The sequence below is a fragment of the Haliotis rubra genome, unplaced genomic scaffold (assembly GCF_003918875.1).
Source record: "Haliotis rubra isolate DU_JTF1 unplaced genomic scaffold, ASM391887v1 Scf304, whole genome shotgun sequence".
NCBI lineage: Eukaryota > Metazoa > Mollusca > Gastropoda > Lepetellida > Haliotidae > Haliotis > Haliotis rubra.
This window is the reverse complement of record NW_025766974.1, coordinates 531,903-559,214: the sequence shown is the minus strand read 5'-3', so window position 1 is coordinate 559,214 and position 27,312 is coordinate 531,903. Positions and strand designations below refer to the sequence as shown.

The following is a 27,312-nucleotide window of genomic DNA, read 5'->3' as shown; positions in this document are numbered from 1 at the left end:
AATATCATATCCCACTATTTGACCCATCAATATCATATCCCACTATTTGACCCATCAATATCATATCCCACTATACAGTTTCTCATGGTAACACCTTACTACATCATCTCTTGGTCATATATTCTGTTACATCACACAATGTTTAAGGCATACTGACTCAAAGACTCAAGAACATGGCGTACATTCCAAACTGAGCTCGTATAGAACAGACATGATGGATTTGTGACAGCGATTATGTTGTTTTCTGGCTGTCACTGTATGTATGAAGGTCTATATAGAACAATCACAGTGATGCTTTGGTGCAGCAGGTAAGACACTAGTATAATCTAGGTGATCTTACACAGTCTCTCAGCCTCATGGCGGCCTCGTCATGTCTGATGATGGCACAGTCAACTAAAGTCTTGCATTGTTCCACAAAGTCAGTCATGAAACTGCAAAGTCTGGAGAAACACAGTCTGCCTATGCAAGTTTAATACTGGCATTCTCGTAATGAATATAGCCCCTGTCCACATCACTCTGCTTGCGGTAGAAGGAGGGGTCATATGCCCCACCCTGATCTGGGGGAGCGAATGCTACCATGTAGGGGCCATAGCTGGCAGTGTGAGCACGGGTGGCGACAAAGGTAGACGGGGTCATACTCGCATTATCTTCATCCAGTCGTTCATTAGACTCCGATGCTAGGGGTCTTCTGTAACAGAAATTGATCTGTGTCACACACTGAACATTGTAACCAAAGGGCAGAGACCTTATAGTGACATGTTTGTCTCTGTAAAGCATTTCATCAGTACCCAATACTTAAAGGGAGGGTAAACTTTCCTTTGTCTCTCAGTGCATGCTAATGAAAAATTGATTACTCATTTCATTGATGTCCTAGTGTTAAGCAAACACTTAATGCAAAATTCCAAGTCACTAAAATAATTGTTTTTGTGTTTTAACACTGCTCTCACAAGATTAAAAACAATTAAAATGGGCTTTCCGCCACACACAAATGTGTGTCCAGTATGCACAAATGTAGAGAATGGACATGGAAACATCCGGAGAGATGCACAAAAACACTGAAAGCATGCCTACAGCGAATCAGAGTAGTTATCTGTGTCTGTCACTCATTCATTCCAGACTCTGAAGTAATTATCTGAACGTACAGTACACTACACCATTTTAATACTTTACAGGACCGTCATATTACCAGTCAGGTGAGTGAGTGAGTTTCACAGGTCTACCAGCCAGGACCTGTTACATTTATTGATGAATTTTACAAACCAGCCCAGCAACACTATCTAAGTCATACTTACCTACGACAGGCATAAACGCCCACAAGAACCAGCCAAGCCAACACTATGTAAGTCATACTTACCTACGACAGGCATAAACGCCCACAAGAACCAGCCCAGCAACACTATGTAAGTCATACTTACCTACAACAGGCATAAACGCCCACAAGAACCAGCCAAGACAGGCATAAACGCCCACAAGAACCAGCCCAGCAACACTATGTAAGTCATACATACTACTTACAGGCACGCCCACAAGAACCAGCCCAGCAACACTCAGTCATACTTAACGACAGGCAGCCCACAAGAACCAGCCAAGCCAACACTATGTAGGTCATACTTACCCACAAGAACGCCCACAGAACCAGCCCAGCAACACTATGTAAGTCATACTTACCTACGACAGGCATAACCACAAGCCAACACTATGTAAGTCCACTTACTGAAGAACCAGCCCAGCAACACTATGTACCTCGACAGGTCATACTTACAGGCGACAGCCCCAGGCACAGGCATAAACGCCCACAAGAACCAGCCCAGCAACACTATGTAAGTCATACTTACCTCTACAGGCATAAACAAGAACCAGCCAAGCAAACACTATGTAAGAACCATAAACGCCCACAAGAACCAGCCCAGCAGTCATACTTAACACACCCACAAGAACCAGCCCAGCCAACACTATGTAAGTCATACTTACCTACGACAGGCATAAACACCCACAAGAACCAGCCAAGCCAACACTATGTAAGTCATACTTACCTACGACAGGCATAAACACCCACAAGAACCAGCCCAGCAACACTATGTAAGTCATACTTACCTAAGTCAGGCATAAACACCCACAAGAACCAGCCCCAGCAACACTATGTAAGTCATACTTACCTACGACAGGCATAAACACCCACAAGAACCAGCCCAGCACACAGTAGAAGCATGCAAGCACCAATGACTGCACCGATGATTACATCTTTGTTGTCAGATGTAGGCGTTGAAACAAATAAATACTTAGTGACTGAGTGAGTTTGGTTTAACACAATTTGGAACTGGATTTAAGTAATATCACAGACTGATGTAGGAGGAAAGTGTTGCAAAGTGAATCTGGCAAATGAACCAATAATAATATCATCTGGCATGCTTAAAGGACCCTATTAGAGACACATTTGCCTCCTGCAGGCCATAGGATTGTAACTGAAGAACTCCACTGAAGTGTATATAGACTATCAAAATGTTCCAAAATTGTGCAAGCTAGACATTCTCCAGTAAAATTGAATTATTCACAGTATAACTTAATAATGATTTATACGGAACAGAGCTGATGAAACCATCTTGGATGATAAACAAGGAAAGTGGAAACTGAGATATGTTGCTGAATAAAGATGAGATTCTGTAGACACACCAAGTCTGATTTCACCATCCCTATAGACTCACCTAGACAGATTTCACTCATCTCTGTAGACTTCACCTATTCTGATTTCACTTATCTCTGGAATCTCATCTGGTTGATTACATGCCTGCCAAGACTCACCTAGTCTGATTTCACCATCCCTATAGACTCACCTAGACTGATTTCACTCATCTCTGTAGACTTCACCTATTCTGATTTCACTTATCTCTGGAATCTCATCTGGTTGATTACATGCCTGCAAAGACTCACCTAGTCTGATTTCACCATCCCTATAGACTCACCTAGACTGATTTCACTCATCTCTGTAGACTTCACCTATTCTGATTTCACTTATCTCTGGAATCTCATCTGGTTGATTACATGCCTGCCAAGACTCACCTAGTCTGATTTCACCATCCCTATAGACTCACCTAGACTGATTTCACTCATCTCTGTAGACTTCACCTATTCTGATTTCACTTATCTCTGGAATCTCATCTGGTTGATTACATGCCTGCCATCTACAGGGGATACACACATCAAGGATAACTGTCTACACACATCTACAGGGGATACACACATCAAGGATAACTGTCTACACACATCTACAGGGGATACACACATCAAGGATAACTGTCTACACACATCTACAGGGAATACACACATCAAGGATAACTGTCTACACACATCTACAGGGGATACACACATCAAGGATAAAGGGGGATACACACATCAAGGATAACTGATATCAGGGGGATACACACATCAAGGATAACTGTCTGTCTACACACATCTACAGGGATACACACATCAAGGATAACTGTCTACACACACATCTACAGGGGATACACACATCAACGCACTTTCCCTTGTCAACTCTACAGGGCTGGCTTTATCAGATTACTGCCTAGCCAATGATGTTAATTATGTTGTTTTCTTTGTTAGATTCCCCTTCTCTTCATGGTTCCTTCCTGCTTGATAACACTACAATAAACTGTATTGATATGACAAAATAAAAGAAGTTGTTATCCAAATAGTTTGTTCAATATTGTAGTCTTGTATATATGTCTGAGTATATGTGTATTACAGTAAAGTATACAATATGTGCACATACGTGTACAGTTGCCGGGTACACCACTGTAGCCTCGAGAACATCTACAGGTGAAACCTTCCGGGACGTCGTGGCACTCAGTTGGGGCTGTACAGTTGTGTTCGTTCAGGATACACAGTGCTGAAACATGGTACAAAGTCAGTCAGCCTAGTTCATCATGTTCTGGAGTCTCAGCATGTGCGCTGAAGTGGACTGCATGTGTAGCGGCCATAAAGGATCTGAGTCTCGTGCTGGGATTCAAACCAAGGACCTTCTGATCCGAAGTCGGGTGCCTTGTCCACATGACCAAAGATGACAAGGTAAGGATGTTATCTGTAGGATGACTCCTGCCCTGGATATAGTTACACATCACAGTTGTAGCTGCTACCTTCAGCGTACCATCTGTCCAGCGATGGTCCATAGGTTGCCAATGGAGTATTGAGAGCATTTGTGTACAGTTGATCTTTACAGATTATCTGCTGTAAGCGTATTTGGCCAACAAATATTCATGCTAGCCCCTTCTTCTGAAAAATATTGGAACTTTGCTGCTTTGTAATTCCCATAACAGACCAGGAAAATGTCATCATATACAGGACATATGAATAATGAGTGAGTGTTGAAGAATGATGTTATGCCACAATAAGTGTTCAACATCACAGTGGATGACAACAGAATGGGGCTGCAGACACTGTACCCAGAGGGGGAATCAAACCCAGCTCATAGGTGTGACGAGTAAACGCTTTGACCACCAGTTTAGTTATTTTCATTAACCATCAAATTGGGCAGTATTTATTAATATAACAGCACATCAATGTGTGAGGCCATGTTTACCAGTTTGTTAAGACTACAAAATCTCACTGACGTTGACCAGACATTTGCTTTTTGGGCACAGTGCATGCAAGCATGTCACACATGCAGAGGTTATATTGCACTTATTCATTCTGAACAAATAATTCCATGGGGATTTCAGTAAGAACAGGTAGCCAGCAATGTCTGCTTGTCATTAGAGGTGGTAAAGTGGATTGGTTGTCAAGCTCAGTAACTTGGTTGATTGCATGTCATCATACACAGATTGTGGGGATCTGTTGTCATGATGACTATCTTCTGACCAGGTTTATACAGCTGAAATATGCTGAATGTGGTGTTACACAACAAATAGAAACAAGATATACTCACATAAACAGTCAGTGCTCGTAAGAGAGCCAGTGTTTCGAGTGGTTTGTTGGTTGGGACAAGGGACACAACTCTGCTGGTTTATCATAGACTGGTAGCTTCCCTTGGCACATGGCACACACGTCTTCAGGTCTGCATTGTGGGAGGTGCCCGCACTGCACAGAGCTGCGCATCCGACAACATGACATTACACACAAGTAATACATAGGCGGATTCAGAGGGGGTTGGGGGTTGCAGGGGTGCGCACCCGCCCTTTTGTCCTAAATGTTTATTACACCCTCCCTTTCGCAAGAGTGTGCGCCTCCCCCCCTTCCCCAAAAGCTGTATCCGCCCGTTATACAATATATTCCAGAACCAACAGATTTGAGTGATTTCTTTGATTTAAATTGTGTCATTGTCAATAAAGAATATCTTTAACACTTTTCAGAATGACTATGGTTCAGTCAGATTTACATGTTTAGAAATGTCAGTTAATTCCTGCTATTAATCAACTGCAAGAACACGAGTGTTCTGTCATAATAATGGTTTAGATTTATACTTGAAAGTGGTTATTTTGATTACTAATAATTGGGCACTCTCTCAAATCTTGCAAGGGGATGATTGCCTCGTACTCACGGATATTGCAGTCAACGATGGACATGGACCCACTGCTTGCAGTGGTGAAGCTGATGTCACAGAACTGACAAGTCCAGCTCTGTCCTTTGGCTCGGTACTGACCCTTGGCACACACCTGACAGGCATTGGTTGACTCATCGACCTGCCATCCTGAGGGGCAGTCACCTGACAACAGTCAGTCATCATGTCTCAACAGTATGTCACTCAGATTATGTCAGACCTTTCAAGGAGGAACTGTACTATTGTTCCTTTAGCCTCTTGATTTGAAACTTTTAAATGTTCTGAGGTGATGCAGGGGCACGAAATGCTCTTAAATATTTGCTTCTCCATGAGAAATGGGAAAATGTCATTGCATATATATCCTTAATACAAACTCAGTTTACTTGACTTCAGTTGGTTTTCTTCTACATTCCACAACTTCTACAACTAGGTTGGTAATATGGTTGTCAAAGCACTGACATCATCTCCATAGTCACTGTACTGGACAGCCAAGAAAGTACTGGCTGTTTTTATATCTGTTTTTGCCCATAGAAACCCTTGCATATACAAATCCAGAGACCATATATCGGTATATGGTCTCTGACAAATCCAACAATACATTTAGGATTTCCAAATCAGGGTAGCATGTGCATATTTCCACTAATACATCTGACATATAACACAAGGCCGTTCTTTGTCATAAGATAATGGCTTGTACGTACGATAGCACTGGAGGACAGAGCCTGTCCCCGTTGTTCTGGTTGTGAATCCTGGGGCGCAGGTCTTACATGCGACCTGCCACTTTTGGTCCTGGTATGTCCCTGCCGGGCAGTCAGCACAGGTATTCCTGGAGGTGTCCACATACTGACCAGGGGTGGTGCAGTTAGCTGTCACAGAGATAATATGTCAGGGGGTATAATGTAATGGCTTGTGTGGTATAGTTGGCTGTCACAGAGATAGTATGTCAGGGGAGTATGATGTAATGGCATGGTGGTGTAGTTGGCTGTCACAGAGATAGTATGTCAGGGGAGTATTATGTAATGGCTTGGTGGTGTAGTTGGCTGTCACAGAGATAGTATGTCAGGGGGTTTAATGTAATTGCTTGGTGGTGTAGTTGGCTGTCACAGAGATAATATGTCAGGGGTATAATGTAAAGTTGGCTGTCACAGAGATAGTATGTCATGGGCTGGTATAGTATAATGTAATGGCTTGGTGGTATTGTTGGCTGTCACAGAGATAGTATGTCAGGGGAGTATAATGTAATGGCTTGGTGGTGTAGTTGGCTGTCACAGAGATAGTATGTCAGGGGGTTTAATGTAACGGCTGGATGGTGCAGATAGTTGTAACAAAGACAATCTGTCAGGGGGTTTGATGTAATGGCTGGATGGTGCAGATAGTTGTAACAGAGACAATAAGTATGATGTAATGATTGGATGGCTTCATCCTGAACATTTACGACACCAGTGACTAAAGTAATGAGCAATGTATTCTAGTGTTCGATCCCCATTTTCTGTTATGATCACATATCATCAGCCTACCCATAGAACAGTTGTCAGCTGAGATCGACCCTATCCTCTCTGTGATGTAGTCTGGGGGACACAGCTGGCACTGGGGCTTCCTCTCGGTCTGGTTGCGGTAGTACCCCCGGGGACAGTCCTCACACTGGGTGGAGACTGCATCATACGCCTTCCCCGACACACAGTCCACTGGCAACATTGAAACACACAGAAGAGCATGAGTTGCTTTAATATTCAAGAATCAGGTTTATAAATTAAAATTGATTTTTGTGTACACAATGAAAAGTGGGTTTTTTACAACAAACATGGTTTCTGAAGACCTTCACATGGCCCCTGAGACACTGTTACTGTGTGACACAGGTAGCGTTGCTGTAGGGGTTGTTGGCACAGGTATACGTATATGTCAACCAGATATGTTCCTGTATACAGAATTAGATGAGACCATCTCCATTGTACAATTCCTTGACATCAAACATGACAGGATCAGAACTGTAAAACCATGAGGTAATTATTCCAGCCTGCTACTCAGGGGGCATATGTACAGGGGTGGAAATAACCCATTTGACATCGAAAATTTGTACACACACACCGTTGTCCAGTTGACTTTCCACTGTTAATTATGTTGTTTATTTTAAAATCCAAGAAAACGGACGGTAATAGAGGCAAAATGATCAGGGCAAGTGATTTTACATGTGCCACTGTACCGGACTACACTAGCAATTTTAAAGTTACTTCCACCCCTGATTACATACCTAATGCACAGCATGCATTCATAATCAGGAAACCGTAAGTACAACATGGACAGGAAGGACGACTTACAGTAGATGGTACTGTTTTGTATTCTGATACTAGGCATTTCTGTATAGCGAAACACACCTGGGGTACATATATGTAGTAGCTATGCTGACCACGACTTCCTAGTCTGTGTTAATGACAGTCTGGTGTTACCATATTACACAGTCAATGTGTTTTCATGTTTGTACAAGGATCTCACTCACACACACACTGGTCCTCAGTGACAGCCCCGGGGGTGAGGGTGATAAGCCCTTGGGTGCAGGGCAAACAGGAGTCCTGCCACTTCTGGGGCTGATAACTTCCTTCCACACAGAGTGTACACTGACCATTCCCAGTGTCCAAATATGACCCAGGCTCACATCCCGCTGAAATATCAAGAAAGTTCGATCTTACTTGAAACACCACAATCTGGGCCACCAGATCTGAACAGACACATCACAGTGTAGCTTCTTATTCTACACAAATGCAGAGGTGATTCTGAACTAGATACAAGGTGGGGACCATATAACCAACCACCTAAATGTAGGCCAGTCAGAAAATCTGAGTCATAAAGTCATATAATTTCTTTCTTTCTGTGATTAGCTACTGGTGACATGAACCAAACTTCAATCTGAATATAGAATTGTTTTAGTGCCCTACCTATCAGCATTTCATGTGTATAATTAAAAAGGTGTTACAGCGCAATTCGAAGCCACAGAGGCAGTGGCTAACCATGTGATGCAGTTTTGAGAGTAAATGATTTCTTAAAGTTAACAAGGTTACAGTCAATATTCACATTGTCATAGTTTCGGTAGACATGTACTGTATTTTATTAGACTGGAATTGATTTAAGCATGGTGCACCATTATGACCTTTCTGAAATTTCAACGTCTGCCATTTGAAAATAAAATGTGCCAATGGTGCAGTTCAGAATGAATTCTACAACTGAGAAAGTATTTGACACTGCTGTGCTTGTACATAATGACATGTCCATCCTTCAGAATGAGTGATCAATAGTGCTGGGACAGGTCCAAAGTTTCTACGCGGGTACTCCTTATGTTAATTCCTGACATCAAATTTGCAAGAAATGGCAATATATTCTTCAGCTCGGAAGCTAAAATTTCAAGTTTTTCATTATCTTAACCATCATAAAGAAGGGACTGTAAATAATGTCTAAATCTTCAAAGACGATACAACCTTTTAATCATGAAAGAATAACATATTACATTGTTTAATCTATTAGTCACATGTTCATAACAGTTCCGGGTATTGAGACGGGTACCCGGGACCAACTCATTACCCACCCATCCTGGGTATCTGGGTTACCCTGCCCCGCCCTAGTGATCAAGTTAGCTGGGTTAACCTCACGCAGCACCCAACTGTATTCCTCACATGTCAGCGATACAGATGTTACAACTTTGGTGAAACCGACAAAACCCGGGGTATTGTGATGACAAACCAAGAATATTAATCAGGACAAATATTGGGATCTGAACCCACCATTGTTCCAGCAACTCTACACAACAAAGTGTGGTGTCTTGAATGACACTTGCTTCCTCTAACGTGCACAGTGATAACACAGCCTTACATGACTGGAACTAAATGAAGCACTGTGTGTAGAGTGTACATACCCACATTACAGTCCGACTCAGATGTGGCTCCTTCAGTGGCAGTCCTGAATCCCGGCGGACACGCCTCACACTGCCCCACGCTGGTGACGTTCTTGTAGAAGCCAATCAAACACGGCACACATACGTCGCTGCGATCTTCCAGACCCTCACTGCAGCTCACTACATTCCAACAGGAAATGTTGCATGAATCAAGAAACTAATATCATGTAAAAATGATTCAATAAGTGTTTATGTTGTGAACCATTATTATGTTCCTATATATTAGAAATATATGAAAATAATATACTGGACAAATATAGGGATATATGTGAATTTTGAAATTATGAATAATGATCTATTTATTCATTGTAAAAAACTGTCACGAATGGTATTCGATTCCCCGAAATTCACAGCGTATTAATACATAAAACATCGGCTCACACCATTGTATTGTTACTTCGTCAGCTGTGATGGCGTTATTCAAATCATATTGTGATGTAAAGTCGAAGGCGTCACAAATGAGCAGTTCAGATGCTACCATGAGAGACAGCCCGAAATAGCGGTTGATGACATTTCACTGCTGTAAATTCGCATTACCACGATGTCAATGAGTGCAGACACAAAAACGTGTGGACCTTTTGGTTTACTTTTGTGTTTACAATGTCGATAAACATCATCGTTGGCCAATTTCGGGTGTTATTGAGTATATGAAGCACGGGAATATTCCATTTGAAACCTCTGGCTGACGTCGTCGGTTCCATATGAATTCCCGTGCTTCAAATACAGTACTCAATTACACCCGGAAATTGGCCAACACATGATGTTTATCTCCTAATTGACACACTGATAAAATATCAATCATAAAAATACCAATATCCCTTACTTATTTTGTTCAGTATAGTTTATAATAAGTCAATACATGATGCATCTACTAGCAAGTCAATAACTGGTTGATCATAGCACTTCATATATACATACACAAGTGATGATGGCACTTAATCAGGGAGGCAGAAATAGACTGGAGACTAAAATGATATTACCGCGGGTATTTACAGTCAATAGTCAAAACAGTCAATAATACCCAAAACAAACTTAAACAAATTAACATGAAGGCCTTCTGGAATATAGATAATTGTTCATTACCTGGGTGAAGATGTTCATAGAATGAATAAGATGTATAAAACATTCTGCAAGACTTACAGCGACATTCAGCCATGGAGGTAGTTGCTAGGCCAGTAGTTGACGTGTTGTCAGGACACTGCAGACACTCCACCTGGGCAGGGAGAGGCTGGTATTCACCCACACGGCACTCCATGCACATATTGGTTCCAGTGTCCACATAGAAACCAGCACTGCAGTTTTCTGAACACGTATTCACCATGTATAGTGCAAGATTCTGAAGGTGGGGTGCTCAATATGGCAAATATGGTATTTGTATGTCATGGCAATGAAGATGACATACACTTATGTTCTTATTCAATTTTCTAAAGTTTCTAGAAAATGTTAAGATATTTGTGTCCAGAGTCCACAATGAATTGGTATGATGACTTCCACTCACTGAGACTACAATCAGCTGCAGAGGTGGCTCCCATCGTGGATGTGGTGAACTCTGCGGGGCAGGTCTGGCATGGTAGAAACACCCCGGCACTGTTGTCCTTGTATGTCCCCAGGCTGCACAAGGAGCAGTTGAAAGAGTCAGCAAGCTCCTGTCCTGATGGACAAAACTCTGGAAACACAAAGTACAAAGAATAACACTACAGTGTCAGGAGGCACAACAGACTCCTCATGCTACTTGTCTACTGCCCTTCACAGACTCGGATCGGTGTCCCATTGCAGGAGAGCAGGAGCAATATATACTCAACACAAAAAGTTAAGGACCACCCCAATATTCAATATTTCAGTATTGTATGGATCATGATATGAACTATTTAATACTTTGATACTGAAAATTGGGGCGGTCCTTAACTTTCTTGTTGAGTATATATGGAGAAACTGTATCTGAGGTTAATCCAGAACTGTTAGTCAAGGAGACTGGAATATATACAAAGGCACTGTGTGTCTGGTGCAGATCAAGTTCTCTTAGAATCAACTGGGGACTAAAACCTCAGGCACTGTCGATGTTACTCCTGAGCTTTTAGTTGAGAAGACAAAACTATGTACTAAGGCACTGTGTGCTGGAGTAGATCCATGTTAGTTAGAAGTGGACAGTGGACTACAAACTGAAACACAATATCTGTGGTTAATCCAGAGCTGCTAGTGGAGGAGACTGGAATATATATCTGATACTGTGTCTCTGAAGAAGAACCAGTGTTTGGGGTACTACTACATACTGAGACACTGACTGTCTAATGTGTAGCCAGTGTAAATAGTTGAGGACACAGAGTAGTACTACATATTGAGACACTGTCTGTCTATTGTAGATCCAGTGTTAATAGTTGATGAGACAGAGTAGTACTACATACTGAGACACTGTGTGTCTGATGTAGATCCAGTGTTAATAGTTCAGGAGACAGAGTAGTACTACATACTGAGACACTGTCTGTCTGTCTATTGCAGATCCAGTGTTAATAGTTGAAGAGACAGAGTAGTACTACATACTGAGACGCGTGTGTCTGATGTAGATCCAGTGTTAATAGTTCAGGAGACAGAGTAGTACTTCATACTGAGACACTTGTAGATCCAGTGTTAATAGTTCAGGAGACAGAGTAGTACTACATACTGAGACACTGTGTGTCTGACGTAGATCCAGTGTTAATAGAGGAAGAGACAGAGTAGTACTACATACTGAGACACTGTGTGTCTGATGTAGATCCAGTGTTAATAGTTCAGGAGACAGAGTAGTACTACATACTGAGACACTTGTAGATCCAGTGTTAATAGTTCAGGAGACAGAGTAGTACTACAATCTGAGACAATGTGTCTGATGTAGATCCAGTGTTAATAGTTCAGGAGACAGAGTAGTACTACATACTGAGACACTTGTAGATCCAGTGTTAATAGTTCAGGAGACAGAGTAGTACTACAATCTGAGACAATGTGTCTGATGTAGATCCAGTGTTAATAGTTCAGGAGACAGAGTAGTACTACAATCTGAGACAATGTGTCTGATGTAGATCCAGTGCTAATAGTTGAGGAGACAGAGTAGTACTACAAACTGAGACACTTGTAGATCCAGTGTTAATAGTTCAGGAGACAGAGTAGTACTACATACTGAGACACTGTGTGTCTGATGTAGATCCAGTGTTAATAGTTCAGGAGTCAGAGTAGTACTACATACTGAGACACTGTGTGTCTGACGTAGATCCAGTGTTAATAGTTGAAGAGAGAGAGTAGTAGTACATACTGAGACACTTGAAGATTCAGTGTTAATATTTCAGGAGACAGATTAGTACTACAATCTGACACAATATGTGTCTGACGTAGATCCAGTGTTAATAGTTGAGGAGACAGAGTAGTACTACATACTGAGACACTTGTAGATCCAGTGTTAATAGTTCAGGAGACAGAGTAGTACTACATACTGAGACACTGTGTGTCTGATGTAGATCCAGAGTTAATAGTTCAGTAGTACTACATACTGAGACACTGTGAGTCTGACATAGATCCAGTGTTAATAGTTAGGGAGACAGAGTAGTAGTACACACGGAGACACTGTGTGTCTGACGTAGATCCAGTGTTAATAGTTAGGGAGACAGAGTAGTAGTACATACTGAGACACTGTGTGTCAGACGTAGATCCAGTGTTAATAGTTGAGAAGACGGAGTAGTACTACATACTGAGTCACTTGTAGATCCAGTGTTAATAGTTCAGGAGACAGAGTAGTACTACACACTGAGACACTGTGTGTCTGATGTAGATCCAGTGTTAATAGTTCAGGAGACAGAGTAGTACTACACACTGAGACAATGTGTCTGATGTAGATGTTAATAGCTGAGGAGACACTCTGAGAACCACTACTCTCTGAAACACTGTGTGTCTCGTGTAGATTTAGTGTTAATACTTGTGAGAGTACTACAACGTACTGAGACACTGTGTGTCTGATGTTGATCCGGTGCTGGTAGTGGTTGTGTTAGCGTCACATATCAGACAGGAGTTCTGGTATGGCTGAGGCTGGTACTCCCCTTCAGGACACATCTCACATGTGGGAGTAGGTCCTGCCACAAACCGTGTGCCTGCTGAACAATTCCCTGGTTGCAAAAAACACACAATTAAACAATTGCCTCACATGTATTCAAATTACAAAGAGCCTGTAAAGAAATTATTACAACAACAGTCATTGATTTTACATAACACCTGATGTCTTTCTTCAGGGACTATAAGGGTAGGATCCAAAGAACAAATCAGGCCTGGCAGAGGAACGAACAGATGTCTCACTCACCTACAGTGCATTCCCCAACAGACTCTGCTCCAGTACCAGGAGTGATGTATCCTTCTGGACACTGCACACACATGGACAGCAGGCCCTGGGAGTTGTTCTTGTAGAAGCCTTGGTCACAGGGCCGACACTCGCCACCCACAACCTCCTGGCCAGATGGGCAGAACACTGCAATACGGAAACAGTTATACACCATAGTGTTGTACAAACAGCCTGTGGCGAGTCCTTGTCATAGACAAATAATGTTTTAAGTTTTGACTGACTGAGTTTGGTTTTACGCTGCTTTTAGCAATATTCAAGCAACATCACGGCAGGGGATACCAGAAATAGGCTTCACACATTGTACCCATGTGGGGATTCGAACCCGGGTTTTCGGCGTGACGAGCCAACGCTTTAACCACTAGGCTACCCCCACCGCCCCTTTAAGTTTTGAGGTCCATTGATTCAATACTATAGCACCCAACTCCAGGGCAGCCTTGGCACACTTACTAACACTGCATCATATAGTATATTGCTTGTCTCAGTTCTTTTATTATAAAAAACTGGCTTCGACAGGTGATGAGGCTCGGAACAATTCAGATGATCTCTCCTGGCAGATCAATGCAATGAAATTGAATCACAATGACTTCAGACTTGTGACATCATCAGTTACCATGATGGCCTGTGGCTGGCAGCTGTTGCTGGTTGGCTGTTCTTTCTACATTCAAGACACTGTATATTACTGTTTATAACCCTAACAAGTGAGGAATTAAGAACATAGTTAGATAACAAATAGAATCTCACCCAAATGATAAAAGTGTAAAATTCTGATGGCTATTGACTTATGTTAATATAGCCGACATAAAAAGACACTCTCTACTTTTACCAATATCATTTGTGCCCTTTAGCACTGACTTGCATTAAAGGGGGGAACTATCTCTTATTGGCCCATCTCAGTCTTGTTTGTTGCACATTTGATGACTGAGAGGATGACAGCTCACCTGTGCAGTCAGTCTGCAGCTTGCTACCCATCAGCACTGTTGTCTCGTTGTCACCACATGGCAGACAGTCCTGCTGGGCGGCCTGTGGCTGGTAGGACCCCTGGGACAGAGGTCACACTGTGTGGATGAAGCATTGGACTGGAACAGCCCAGGAGGACAGTTCACTGAAAATACAACACATTGTCTACATTTTTAACCATCACTTTGTATAGCTTTACTCACTGTATAAATCGGCCTAGGATGCAAATGGTTGATGGTAAAAACCTGGCTGTATCACAGCAAAACATGCTACAAGATGGTATTTGATGTTACCCTGCCTGGTGTATAGCATTAAGTAGATGAAACAAGGACTGGTTGGCTGGGCATCAATACACAGTGTCTGAGTTGTGTATCCGTGTTAAACTGTGGTATGCACTATATAACCTGCATCCCATGGCTGGGAGTCAACACACAGTGTCTGAGTTGCGTTTAAGAAATACACTTCGCTCTACCACCATGTATAGTGTAATAAAACACACTTTTGCCCTGAACTATTATAGTTAAAGCACGAAGCTGCTTCCGTCCGAGTGCTTTAACGTTATAATAGTTCAGGCTTAAAGTGTGTTTTATTACACTATACATGGTGGTAGGGCGAAGTGTATTTCTTTTTCTAAGATGCCAAATTTAATACTTTCTAAAGATAATTACGATTAATTTAAGGCAGAAAACAAACGACGGTGTCGGTGACCTAAATTAAGAATCCTCGCACAGGGCTAACTGGTGCGCTGTTCTATTGATGTGTCTGCCCCCCTACGTTAAGGCGAACGTTACCAGAAAAAACAAATGATAACAGTTTGATGACGGTTATGTTCGGATTAAATATCTTCTCTGAATTATTTTAATTACAACTGTCATTAACGTAAACCATATGGGGCAATATGAACGTTGCATTTCTACTACCAGCGTAAGTTTAGATCAGTACATCCAGAGGAAGTTGAGTAGTCAAGCGACATTCCACAATTGCATTGTGGGAATGGAAACATTACGAACGTTACCGTGTCGCTGAAAGTCGAAATGAGACATTTTAACCGTCGTAAAACATAAACGTAATGTTTCCACCAGTGATGTTAGCTGCGTGAAGCAACAGCAAACCAAGAAACTGGATGCAACGGTGTAGTTTACTGTAGGAGGCGTCGCACGGCGGCGATGACAACTGACATGCATCGTGTCCCCGCCGCTACATTGTGAACGTAATGTAAAATGGTTCGATCACGAGGGGCACACAAGAATGGCGCAGTGGCGGGATAATGTCATTCCATTGTTACGTCATCAAAAAACTATACCTTTATTGTCTGATAATGTAATTTTTTTTCGATTGTTCTAACCGCTAGGCATCTTAGAAATCCATATAAAACTGTGGTATGCACTTTATAACCCGCATCCCATGGCTGGGAGTCAACACACAGTGTCTGAGTTGTGTATCCGTGTTAAACTGTGGTATGCACTATATAACCCGCATCCCATGGCTGGGAGTCAACACACAGTGTCTGAGTTGTGTATCCGTGTTAAACTGTGGTATGCACTATATAACCAGTATCCCATGGCTGGGAGTCAACACACAGTGTCTGCGTTGCATATCCGTGTTAAACTGTGGTATGCACTATATAACCCACATCCCATGGCTGGGAGTCAACACACAGTGTCTGAGTTGTGTATCCGTGTTAAACTGTGGTATGCACTATATAACCTGCATCCCATGGCTGGGAGTCAACACACAGTGTCTGAGTTGTGTATCCGTGTTAAACTGTGGTATGCACTATAAAACCTGCATCCCATGGCTGGGAGTCAACACACAGTGTCTGAGTTGTGTATCCGTGTTAAACTGTGGTATGCACTATATAACCTGCATCCCATGGCTGGGAGTCAACACACAGTGTCTGAGTTGTGTATCCGTGTTAAACTGTGGTATGCACTATATAACCTGCATCCCATGGCTGGGAGTCAACACACAGTGTCTGAGTTGCGTATCCGTGTTAAACTGTGGTATGCACTATATAACCAACATCCCATGGCTGGGAGTCAACACAGTGACTGAGTTGTGTATCTATGTTAAACTGTGGTATGCACTATATAACCCACATCCCATGGCTGGGAGTCAATTTACAGTGTCTGCGTTGCATATCCGTGTTAAACTGTGGTATGCACTATATAACCAGTATCCCATGGCTGGGAGCCAACACACAGTGTCTGAGTTGTGTATCCATGTTAAACTGTGGTATGCACTCGTGGTGGTCTGATTAATTGAAATAATCGAGATTGGTCGCAGTGCCTAAACGACCAAACAATCGATTGTGTTTTCTCATAATCGAACACAACCAATTTTGGAACACTTGTTTGCATCAACAATATTTTGCACAAGGTTGGTTTTGTCTGTGTCATTAAATTGACATTTTATAAACACTACATGCTCATTCCAAGCCATGATTGAATTTATCTTAAAGAATCCAGGAAATCTGTGTTCCTAACATACTAATCATCCTTTAAATATGCAAAATTTGCCATTGGATTTTGTGCAATTTGCAAAACCCCAAATTACTACATGTTTTTTCTTTATTTTTTGTGTGCATTAACAAAGATAACAGGAACATTTGATAAATGACGCTAACCAATTATTTTTGATGATTGATCAGTTGTAACGGACCAATCATCGAATATGAGATTATAACCAATTCCCAACACTAGTATGCACTATATAACCACCATCCCATCAAGAACACACACACATATTCAATTTACAAAAAAGTAAATCAGCTATGAATTTAGTTTCCTCTCATGTATGGAATACCCGGCAGCCATTATGGGCGCCCAATTACCTCATGGTTGCATGGGGACTAGGGAATAGGCTCAAGTTAGCACTGGGCATGGTACAGACCCTGAACAACGCAAATCTATGATATATGATTTAAACCATGAATCCTGTAACACTGGGCATGGTACAGACCCTGAACAAAGCAAATCTATGATTCAAATCATGAATCCTGTAACGGGTAAGGGGTATAACTCTGCACAGGTGATGTCTAAGAAGTGCCAATGTGACCCAGAAGTGTAGAAACCACTGTAACCCCCATTCTGAGATGGAAACGTACCAACTGAGCACCCAGCCACCGATGTTGTGCCATTTGAGGCAGTGATAAAGTTGCCACTACAGGGTAGACAGCTGCCATAGGGGTCCACGGTGAAGTCCTTGTATGTGCCGATGGGGCACTCTCTGCATCTTGTGTTGTCCACAGGCTCAAACCCAGACTCACAAAAGACTGAACACATGTTGGTTGGTTGGTGTATTGTTAAATACCAACACTCATCACACCAAAGACTGATCAACATGTTGGTTGGTTGGTGTATTGTTAAATACCAACACTCATCACACCATGTTGGTTGGTTGGTTGGTGTATTGTTTAATACCAACACTCATCACACCATGTTGGTTGGTTGGTGTATTGTTTAATACCAACCCTCATCACACCATGTTGGTTGGTTGGTGTATTGTTTAATACAAACACTCATCACACCATGTTGGTTGGTTGGTGTATTGTTTAATACCAACACTCATCACACCATGTTGGTTGGTTGGTGTATTGTTTAATACCAACACTCATCACACCATGTTGGTTGGTTGGTGTATTGTTTAATACCAACACTCATCACACCATGTTGGTTGGTTGGTGTATTGTTTAATACCAACACTCATCACACCATGTTGGTTGGTTGTTAATACCACCACTCATCACACCATGTTGGTTGGGTGTATTGTTTACACTCATCACACCATGTTGGTTGGTTGGTGTACTACCAACACTCATCACACCATGTTGGTTGGTTGGTGTATTGTTTAATACTCATCACACTCATCACACCATGGTTGGTTGGTGTATTGGTTGTGTATTGTTTAATACCAACACTCATCACACCATGTTGGTTGGTTGGTGTATTGTTTAATACCAACACTCATCACACCACCAACACTCATCACACTCACACCATGTTGGTTGGTTGGTGTATTGTTTAATACCAACACTCATCACACCATGTTGGTTGGTTGGTGTATTGTTTAATACCAACACTCATCACACCATGTTGGTTGGTTGGTGTATTGTTTAATACCAACACTCATCACACCATGTTGGTTGGTTGGTGTATTGTTTAATACCAACACTCATCACACCATGTTGGTATTGTTTAATACCAACACTCATCACACCATTGGTTGGTGTATTGTTTAATACAAACACTCATCACACCATCACACCATGTTGGTTGGTTGGTGTATTGTTTAATACCAACACTCATCACACCATGTTGGTTGGTTGGTGTATTGTTTAATGCCAACACTCATCACACCATGTTGGTTGGTTGGTGTATTGTTTAATACCAACACTCATCACACCATGTTGGTTGGTTGGTGTATTGTTTAATACCAACACTCATCACACCATTGTTGGTAATACCAACACTCATCACACCATGTTGGTTGGTTGGTGTATTGTTTAATACCAACACTTTACCATATACCCAACACTCATCACACCATGTTGGTTGGTTGGTTGTATTGTTTTACCAACACTCATACCACCAACACTCATCACACCATGTTGGTTGGTTGGTGTATTGTTTAATGCCAACACTCATCACACCATGTTGGTTGGTTGGTGTATTGTTTAATACCAACACTCATCACACCATGTTGGTTGGTTGGTGTATTGTTTAATGCCACGCTCAGCAATGTTCCAGCTATGTGGAGGCAGTCAAACCATACAGATGGAAGTACATGATGTCCTGATGCATGAACATCAAACCCCAACAAGTGGTCCACTGAAATCTGCTCTAAGACAAATGATTAAAGCTTATCAGACAAATCCTGGGTTTTCAATGTACAACTACAAAGAAGTAATGCAACGTCTGATTCTTTCATATTACTCCATTCTAAATTTCAATGACTTGTGTAGGATTTGGCCTATGAAGTCTGTTCCCGAGTGCTACACTCACATTTACAGTCTGTGGCAGCGGTGGAGCGGATACCATCGGTGCGGTGTTGGTCGTTACAGGCGGTACAGTTGTCCTGCCACTTCTGATCTTGGTAAGTATTTTGTGGACATGGTTGACACATGTTCTCACTGGCATTCCGGAACTCACCAACTGGACAGGCCACTGACAACAAACACATACAGATGACACATACAGACACATACTGATGACACATACAGACGACATATACATATATATAAACAGACCACACCAACATCTGAACTTCTGTCTCCTGACTTGTGGGAGTGTTAAAGTGTTAAAGCATTGGCTCATCACGCCAAAGATCCCCACCGTGATATTGCTGGAATATTGCTAAACGAGGCGTAAAATCATACTCACTCACTCCTGATTTGCGTGAGGGCTTGCATTGTTGTTGTAAACAATGTGTGCCAAGTCTCCTAACAGTGTACACAAAGTTTTATTGTTTATACTGCCATAAATGAACAAATATTGAAGTATATATAATATATATTAATATATTTAGTTTAGATAAATATTAATCTGAAAAGGTTGTTTTCTTTAATAGTATTATGCATAGTCAATGTAAGTAAAATGCTATGCCTAAAAGTTTGTGTGTGCTTGTGCCTGTCTGTATGTACATGTATCTATGAAGAGATTGAAGCCATATTTACCTATAGTACACTGGGCAGATGAGTTGGATGCTGTGGTGGGTGTAATGAACCCTGGGTCACAGTTGAGACACACCTGGTTGACTGAGTTCTCCCTGTAGGTTCCCACAGGGCACTCAACACATACCCCACCAACTGCCATCGACAGCTGCTCCCCCGACTCACATCCGTCTGCAAGAAAGAGAGAAACTGACAACAACCACAATACAGAGAGCTGGACAGCCACCAACAGTCCTCCTATCACCTGCCATAGGAGAGCTGAACAGTCACCACAATACACAGACCTTGACAGCCACCAACAGTCCTCGAAACACCTGCCATAGGAGAGCTGAACTGTCACCACTATACACAGACCTTGACAGCCACCAACAGTCCTCCAAACACCTGCCATAGGAGAGCTGAACTGTCACCACTATACACAGACCTTGACAGCCACCAACAGTCCTCCAATCACCTGCCATAGGAGAGCTGAACAGTCACCACTATACACAGACCTTGACAGCCACCAACAGTCCTCCAATCACCTGCCATAGGAGAGCTGAACAGTCACCACAATACACAGACCTTGACAGCCACCAACAGTCCTCCAGTCACCTGCCATAGGAGAGCTGAACAGTCACCACAATACACAGACCTTGACAGCCACCAACAGTCCTCCAGTCACCTGCCATAGGAGAGCTGAACAGTCACCACAATACACAGACCTTGACAGCCACCAACAGTCCTCCAATCACCTGCCATAGGAGAGCTGAACAGTCACCACAATACACAGACCTTGACAGCCACCAACAGTCCTCAAAAAACCTGCCACAGGAGAGCTGAACCATCACCACAATACAGAGAGCTGGACAGCCACCAACAGTCCTCCTATCACCTGCCATAGGAGAGCTGAACAGTCACCACAATACACAGACCTTGACAGCCACCAACAGTCCTCAAAAAACCTGCCACAGGAGAGCTGAACTGTCACCACAATACACAGACCTTGACAGCCACCAACAGTCCTCCAGTCACCTGCCATAGGAGAGCTGAACAGTCACCACAATACACAGACCTTGACAGCCACCAACAGTCCTCCTATCACCTGCCATCAAAAATCAGGAGAGAGCTGAACTGTCACCACTATACACAGACCTTGACAGCCACCAACAGTCCTCAAAAACCTGCCACAGGAGAGCTGAACAGTCACCACAATACACAGACCTTGACAGCCACCAACAGTCCTCCAATCACCTGCCATAGGAGAGCTGAACAGTCACCACAATACACAGACCTTGACAGCCACCAACAGTCCTCTAAACACCTGCATCAGGAGAGCTGAACAGACACCACAGACACCACTCCTCCTAAACACAGAGCCTTGACAGCCAGACCCAACAGTCCTCCAATCACCTGCCAGGAGAGCTGAACAGTCACCACAATACACAGACCTTGACAGCCACCAACACAGTCACCTCCTCTAGGAAGCTGAACACACTGACCTTGACAGCCACCAACAGGAGAGCTGAACAGACACCACTATACACAGACCTTGACAGCCACCAACAGTCCTCCAATCACCTGCCACAGGAGAGCTGAACAGTCACCACAATACACAGACCTTGACAGCCACCAACAGTATTGCATCCATCTACAATACACACAATGTCATCTTCATCATCATCATCATCATGATCATCGTGATTCTGGTGTTTCTCGTCCACTTCTGGGATGCTAATTAAGTAAGACATACAGCTCTAAGAATGCTACCCCATAACACGGGTCCGCTCACATTATATCACACAGCAACACTGATGTATAATCACACTCACCTACACACTCTAAATGCGATGTGGCACTTGTGTTAAACGTAACTTGACCAAGAGGGCAGAGTCTGCAGGACAAGGCGCCCGTGATGTTCTGGTAAGTTCCAATTGGGCACGGCTCACAGGTCCCAGTGGTGATGTTGTAGTATTGCCCAATGGTACAGTTAGCTGTAGACAACAGGTACATGGAATCATCATACAGAAGCACATACGTGTCATGCAGAAGCTTTGGAAATCAGTTTCTTAACACTACTCCACAAGACTAGTCTAATAATGTAAACCTTATTTTACTTGTCTTGAGAGTTTGTTGCTGTTCCTGTTTTAATGACACATTAATGATTACTTCTGTTTACATTTTCTGTCAGTTCAGTACATAGGTCTTGTGCATAGAGCCCTGTTCTACAATCAGTTGATGTTAAGCAGCGTTGGTCACGGAGAGTCCTAGGATGGGTGCCTGTGTTTGGTAGCTTGTGTCCTGACAGTTTCTAGGATTTTGTCCTTCCCCTAAACAAAACGCACATAGGCAATTGAGTTTGATCAATATTGCCTCTGTTCACCCAGCAAAAATGGGTACCTCGTGGGATAAGTCATATGACTATGAACGTTTTAGCACCATACAGGCAGCTAGGGTTATCCGGGGTAATAATGTCCATTGTGTTGTATGCACCTAGAACATGACCTTGCACCATGGAGTTCAGTTCTGTATAAGTGGCCTTATCATTACAACAAAACTGAAAAAAATTTAAAAATGATTATGATGGATTAGAGCCCCATTGAAACTAGTCACTGAGGACGACATCAGTGGAATGTTATTTTTCCTTAGCACAATCGACTAGTCTTCGTCAAGCAGACATGTGAATTTGGTAGGCTGTGCAGTCGACTTCTATCGTACACAGCCTAACTCTGCTCCACTCTACATTTATTAAACCTTCTACTCATAATGTGAATTTACAAGTTACAGCCGCCACACATTCACTTTCCACAATGCAATGACTGAAAGAACATGGTCTAGGGGAGATAACTCTAACACACTTAGTTTGGAATGTGCTCAATGGTGGTGTTGTGGTAACTTTGTTATCACTTCTGTACTTATAGAACACAGCAGCTGGTGGTCATTGTAAATCAATGACTATCCCATAATTCCAGGCAAATACAGCCGAGGCGATTGGAGCTGTAACACTACAGTGAGCATTCAGTACAGTAATCCATGGAGACATTGTTACTTCATTCAGAGACCATATACATATATATGGTCTCTGCTTCATTAGGCAGTTATCCAACACTGCGAGTACATCCACTGAATTTACACCCTGAATATGCATGCTTTATAGTCATTCACTCTGTCATCTTTCACTACCATATGTGGAATAAATAACTATACATACTGATATATGGTCTCAGGTTGAGCACTCCATACACCGAGGATGTCAAATTAGGTTATGAGAAATTGCTGTGTACTTTAGTGAAAATATCAAGCCTTGAACTTGAGTAGGTAGGACCAATATGTAAATAAAATTCACAGAAACATCTGTTTATCAATTTTACTATATCACTATGTCTAAACTAAGAACAAATTCATACTTGTATTAGTGTTTTGTTACATTGTGTCTTCCAGTGCAAGTCTATGCTCATCCTATTATCAGATGTATCTCAAGATTTTACTAGTGCTTCAATTATTTCTTTCAGATCACAGTCAACACAAACCTTTACAACAATCACATAGCCACCAAAACACGTGGTTAAATGTGCTTCTGTTCCTGTTTTGTGATAAACAGCGTAAGTCCTGTAATTTCAGTTGTACAGTGCTAGGACCTTTGCAACTGAATACTACCGGTGAAGATCAGCTTTAGAATAGATCTACAGCAACCACTACTTGTCAGAAGGGTTAAGTGATAGGAGTTGGTGGTCATATCATCGTATTCTTATTGCATAGATCGATGTTCATGCTGTTGATCACTGGATTGTCTGGTTCAGACTTGATTATTTACTGACGACTGCCATATAGCAGGAATGTTACTGAGGCTGAAGGGGTCGTTGTCGGCATGGGTACTACAGATGTGTACCCCAGGTACGTTTCTGTATACAGAAATGTACCCTGGCCATAATCAGAATACAGAAATGTACCCTAGGACGATTCCATTCTGCATTGTGGAGTTTTCTTGATCGGAACTGCCATACTGTTGTATTAGATGCATTTGATTGCGTTATATAAGAGCATACACAGTATAACGAATATTTCACGGTGCACAACATACACCACTTGCAATCAGCTGAACGGGAATAACAACATATGGTTTCGGTATTGGGTCGCGGAATATGGACTCGTCCGTCGGTTAGGGTACCGGGTACGTTTCTGTAGTTTGACTTTGTTTAGGGTACATATCTGTATACAGAAATGTACCTGGGGTACATATCTGTAGTACCTGTGCTGACAACGACCCCTTCAGCGTTACTGAGTGCACATGCAGTGTAAAACAACAAAGAAATACAACCAAAAACCCACTGACTATACTGACTGAATACATATCTGTGTACAAGTCTGTCTTTCACTATCTAAAAGGAAAGTTCATATCCAAACTACATCTGTATGATGAAAGAATTAACTAACATGCAGACCAGAGAGCTGCTTTAATAACCACAATGACTTACTGATGCAATCTGCTGGATTTGTGGAGCCAACAGATGGAGTTGTCTTCCCTGGATCACATGACTCACATGTGACCTGACCAAACTGTGGCTGATACTGCCCCATAGGACAGTTGAGGCACTTGTTGACTGGTGCACTGTGATATGTACCTGGTCCACAGGTATCTGTACAATACCAAATGTGAGTCAGTGAATGGGTTACAGCTGTACAGCTGCCAATGCTTAAACCATATTTTACATTCCAGCTTTTCAACTGACTGAGCAGCAGTAAACAAATGACATTTTAAGAATGGACTCTTAAATTTGTCTCTTGTTATAAAATTTACCTTGACTATGGTATAGGAATCTAAACCAACATGTGTATGTCATCCATCTGAACAGTTCTGTATTCTATACATCATTCTTCATTAGGCAACTGTCAGTATTTCAATTACCTGTATAGCAATTCCAATTAAACTTAGCTTCAACAGATGAGCCTTTACTTAAACCTTCACAATAATAAAGAAGAAAGCATTTGGAGGTTATTTTTTAACTTATGTCTTTTGATATCAATTGTATCAAGATTCATCAATAAATAATATAGAAGAGAGATTGTAGCTCCAAACATGCTAGGTTAAAGTATTTATGAATAAGTTAGATCAAATGCTTTGCAAAAGAGCACCAATAACAACAAAAACAGAATTATTCTGAGTTTACATTGGCACAATAACTCACAGCAATCTCCCTCAACTTCAACTTCACCTAACGCACAGAGTAGAGCTACATCAACACTAAAGGTACTGGCTTCTGGCATTGCCCCTGGTAGTAAGACCTATAAACAGAGAGAAACAACATCCTCTAGTCAGAACAACACGCACTGGCCAGTGGCAGGGCGATCTACAAGCAGAGAGAAACAACATCCTCTAGTCAGAACAACACTGAAGGCACTGGTCAGTGGCAGGGAGATCTACAAGCAAAGAAAAACAACATCCAGGGAGATCTACAAGCACTGGTCAGAGGCAGGGAGATCTACAAGAGAGAAACAACATCCTCTAGTCAGAACAACACTGAAGGCAGTGGTCAGTGGCAGGGAGATCTACAAGCAGAGAAAACAACATCCTCTAGTCAGAACAACACTGAAGGCACTGGTCAGTGGCAGGGAGATCTACAAGCAGAGAGAAACAACATCCTCTAGTCAGAACAACACTGAAGGCACTGGTCAGAGGCAGGGAGATCTACAAGCAGAGAGAAACAACATCCTCTAGTCAGAACAACACTGAAGGCACGGGTCAGTGGCAGGGAGATCTACAAGCAGAGAGAAACAACAGAGTCAGAACAACACTGACAGGCCTGGTCAGTGGCAGGAGATCTACAAGCAGAAACAACATCCTCTAGTCAGAACAACACTGAACACTGGTCAGTGGAAGGCAGTGGTCAGTGGCAGGGAGATTTACAAGCAGAGAGAAACAACATCCTCTAGTCAGAACAACACTGAAGGCAGTGGTCAGTGGCAGGGAGATCTACAAGCAGAGAAAACAACATCCTCTAGTCAGAACAACACTGAAGGCAGAAGAGAAGGCACTGGTCAGAGGCAGGGAGATCTACAAGCAGAGAGAAACAACATCCTCTAGTCAGAACAACACTGAAGGCACTGGTCAGTGGCAGGGAGATCTACAAGCTGAGAAAAACAACAGTGTTAGTGTTACGGTTAAATAATTGCCATGACAAAAGGTTTAAGAATCCCTTTGAACTAGCAAAATATAACACAGACAAGTCTAAAATATTCAATAATATATTGAGCAAACAATGAGCAAGCTACAATGAATCACAATACAGATTTCTAATACAATGCAATTGAGTCACAAAGTTATTGGTCACATATATGAAATATATGACTCACCAGAGTCTTGATAATTATAGGGAGATCAGATATTCCAAATGGAGCTTGGCTACAAAGAGAGCAGTCAGGCACGAAGTGTCAGGGTCAGATTATGTTGAAGAAGGCAAACAACGATGGGCAACTCCTGTGATATCGAAAGTCCCGTGTAATTCTGTGTTAGTCCGTGTGTCAGTCCTTGTGTCGCACAACACAACAGCCAGCCTTTATATACACTGACAAAGATTCTCGAACTTTCCAGCAAAGCATGGCTGTATCATTAAACACTTAGATCTTTCTCGAAACATGTTGCACATACGAGCGGGAGTCAAAACATAAACATCCGGTCAAGGGAGGTAACTCTAGAGCGCTTTCTCAAAAGGCGTACCTCTAAAATACTATTGCCATTGAACATATATGAGGTGAAATGTGACCCACAACCAACACTCAAAATGTTACACATTGTGACTCATAATTATTATCACCTAACCAATGTTATTACAAACTACAAAACACACACTCTCCTAACAGCAGAACAACACTGA

The 27,312-nt window shown here is 42.2% G+C and overlaps 1 protein-coding gene and 1 long non-coding RNA gene across 2 annotated transcripts in view; both read right to left on the bottom strand.

Moving 5' to 3' along the window:
- Window positions 1-240: 240 nt before the first annotated feature.
- Window positions 241-2,894, bottom strand: LOC124282823. The gene is made up of 2 exons (XR_006900256.1): window positions 2,157-2,894; window positions 241-688 (listed from the first exon to the last, which is right to left on the bottom strand). It is a non-coding gene; the product is annotated as an uncharacterized LOC124282823 (long non-coding RNA).
- Window positions 2,895-3,447: 553 nt separating this feature from the next.
- Window positions 3,448-27,312, bottom strand: part of LOC124282840 (sushi, von Willebrand factor type A, EGF and pentraxin domain-containing protein 1-like) — a 41,119-nt gene continuing 17,254 nt past the window's right edge. Inside the window, 19 exon segments of the mRNA XM_046718878.1 lie at window positions 3,448-3,889; window positions 4,925-5,086; window positions 5,537-5,701; window positions 6,238-6,402; window positions 7,054-7,221; window positions 8,031-8,192; window positions 9,438-9,596; window positions 10,617-10,778; window positions 10,975-11,142; window positions 13,439-13,603; window positions 13,795-13,959; window positions 14,772-14,873; window positions 14,876-14,935; window positions 17,897-18,064; window positions 19,794-19,955; window positions 20,465-20,632; window positions 22,273-22,434; window positions 24,916-25,077; window positions 25,627-25,723. Coding sequence (XP_046574834.1) covers window positions 3,684-3,889; window positions 4,925-5,086; window positions 5,537-5,701; window positions 6,238-6,402; window positions 7,054-7,221; window positions 8,031-8,192; window positions 9,438-9,596; window positions 10,617-10,778; window positions 10,975-11,142; window positions 13,439-13,603; window positions 13,795-13,959; window positions 14,772-14,873; window positions 14,876-14,935; window positions 17,897-18,064; window positions 19,794-19,955; window positions 20,465-20,632; window positions 22,273-22,434; window positions 24,916-25,077; window positions 25,627-25,723 — 2,928 coding nt within the window. The 3' untranslated portion in view covers window positions 3,448-3,683.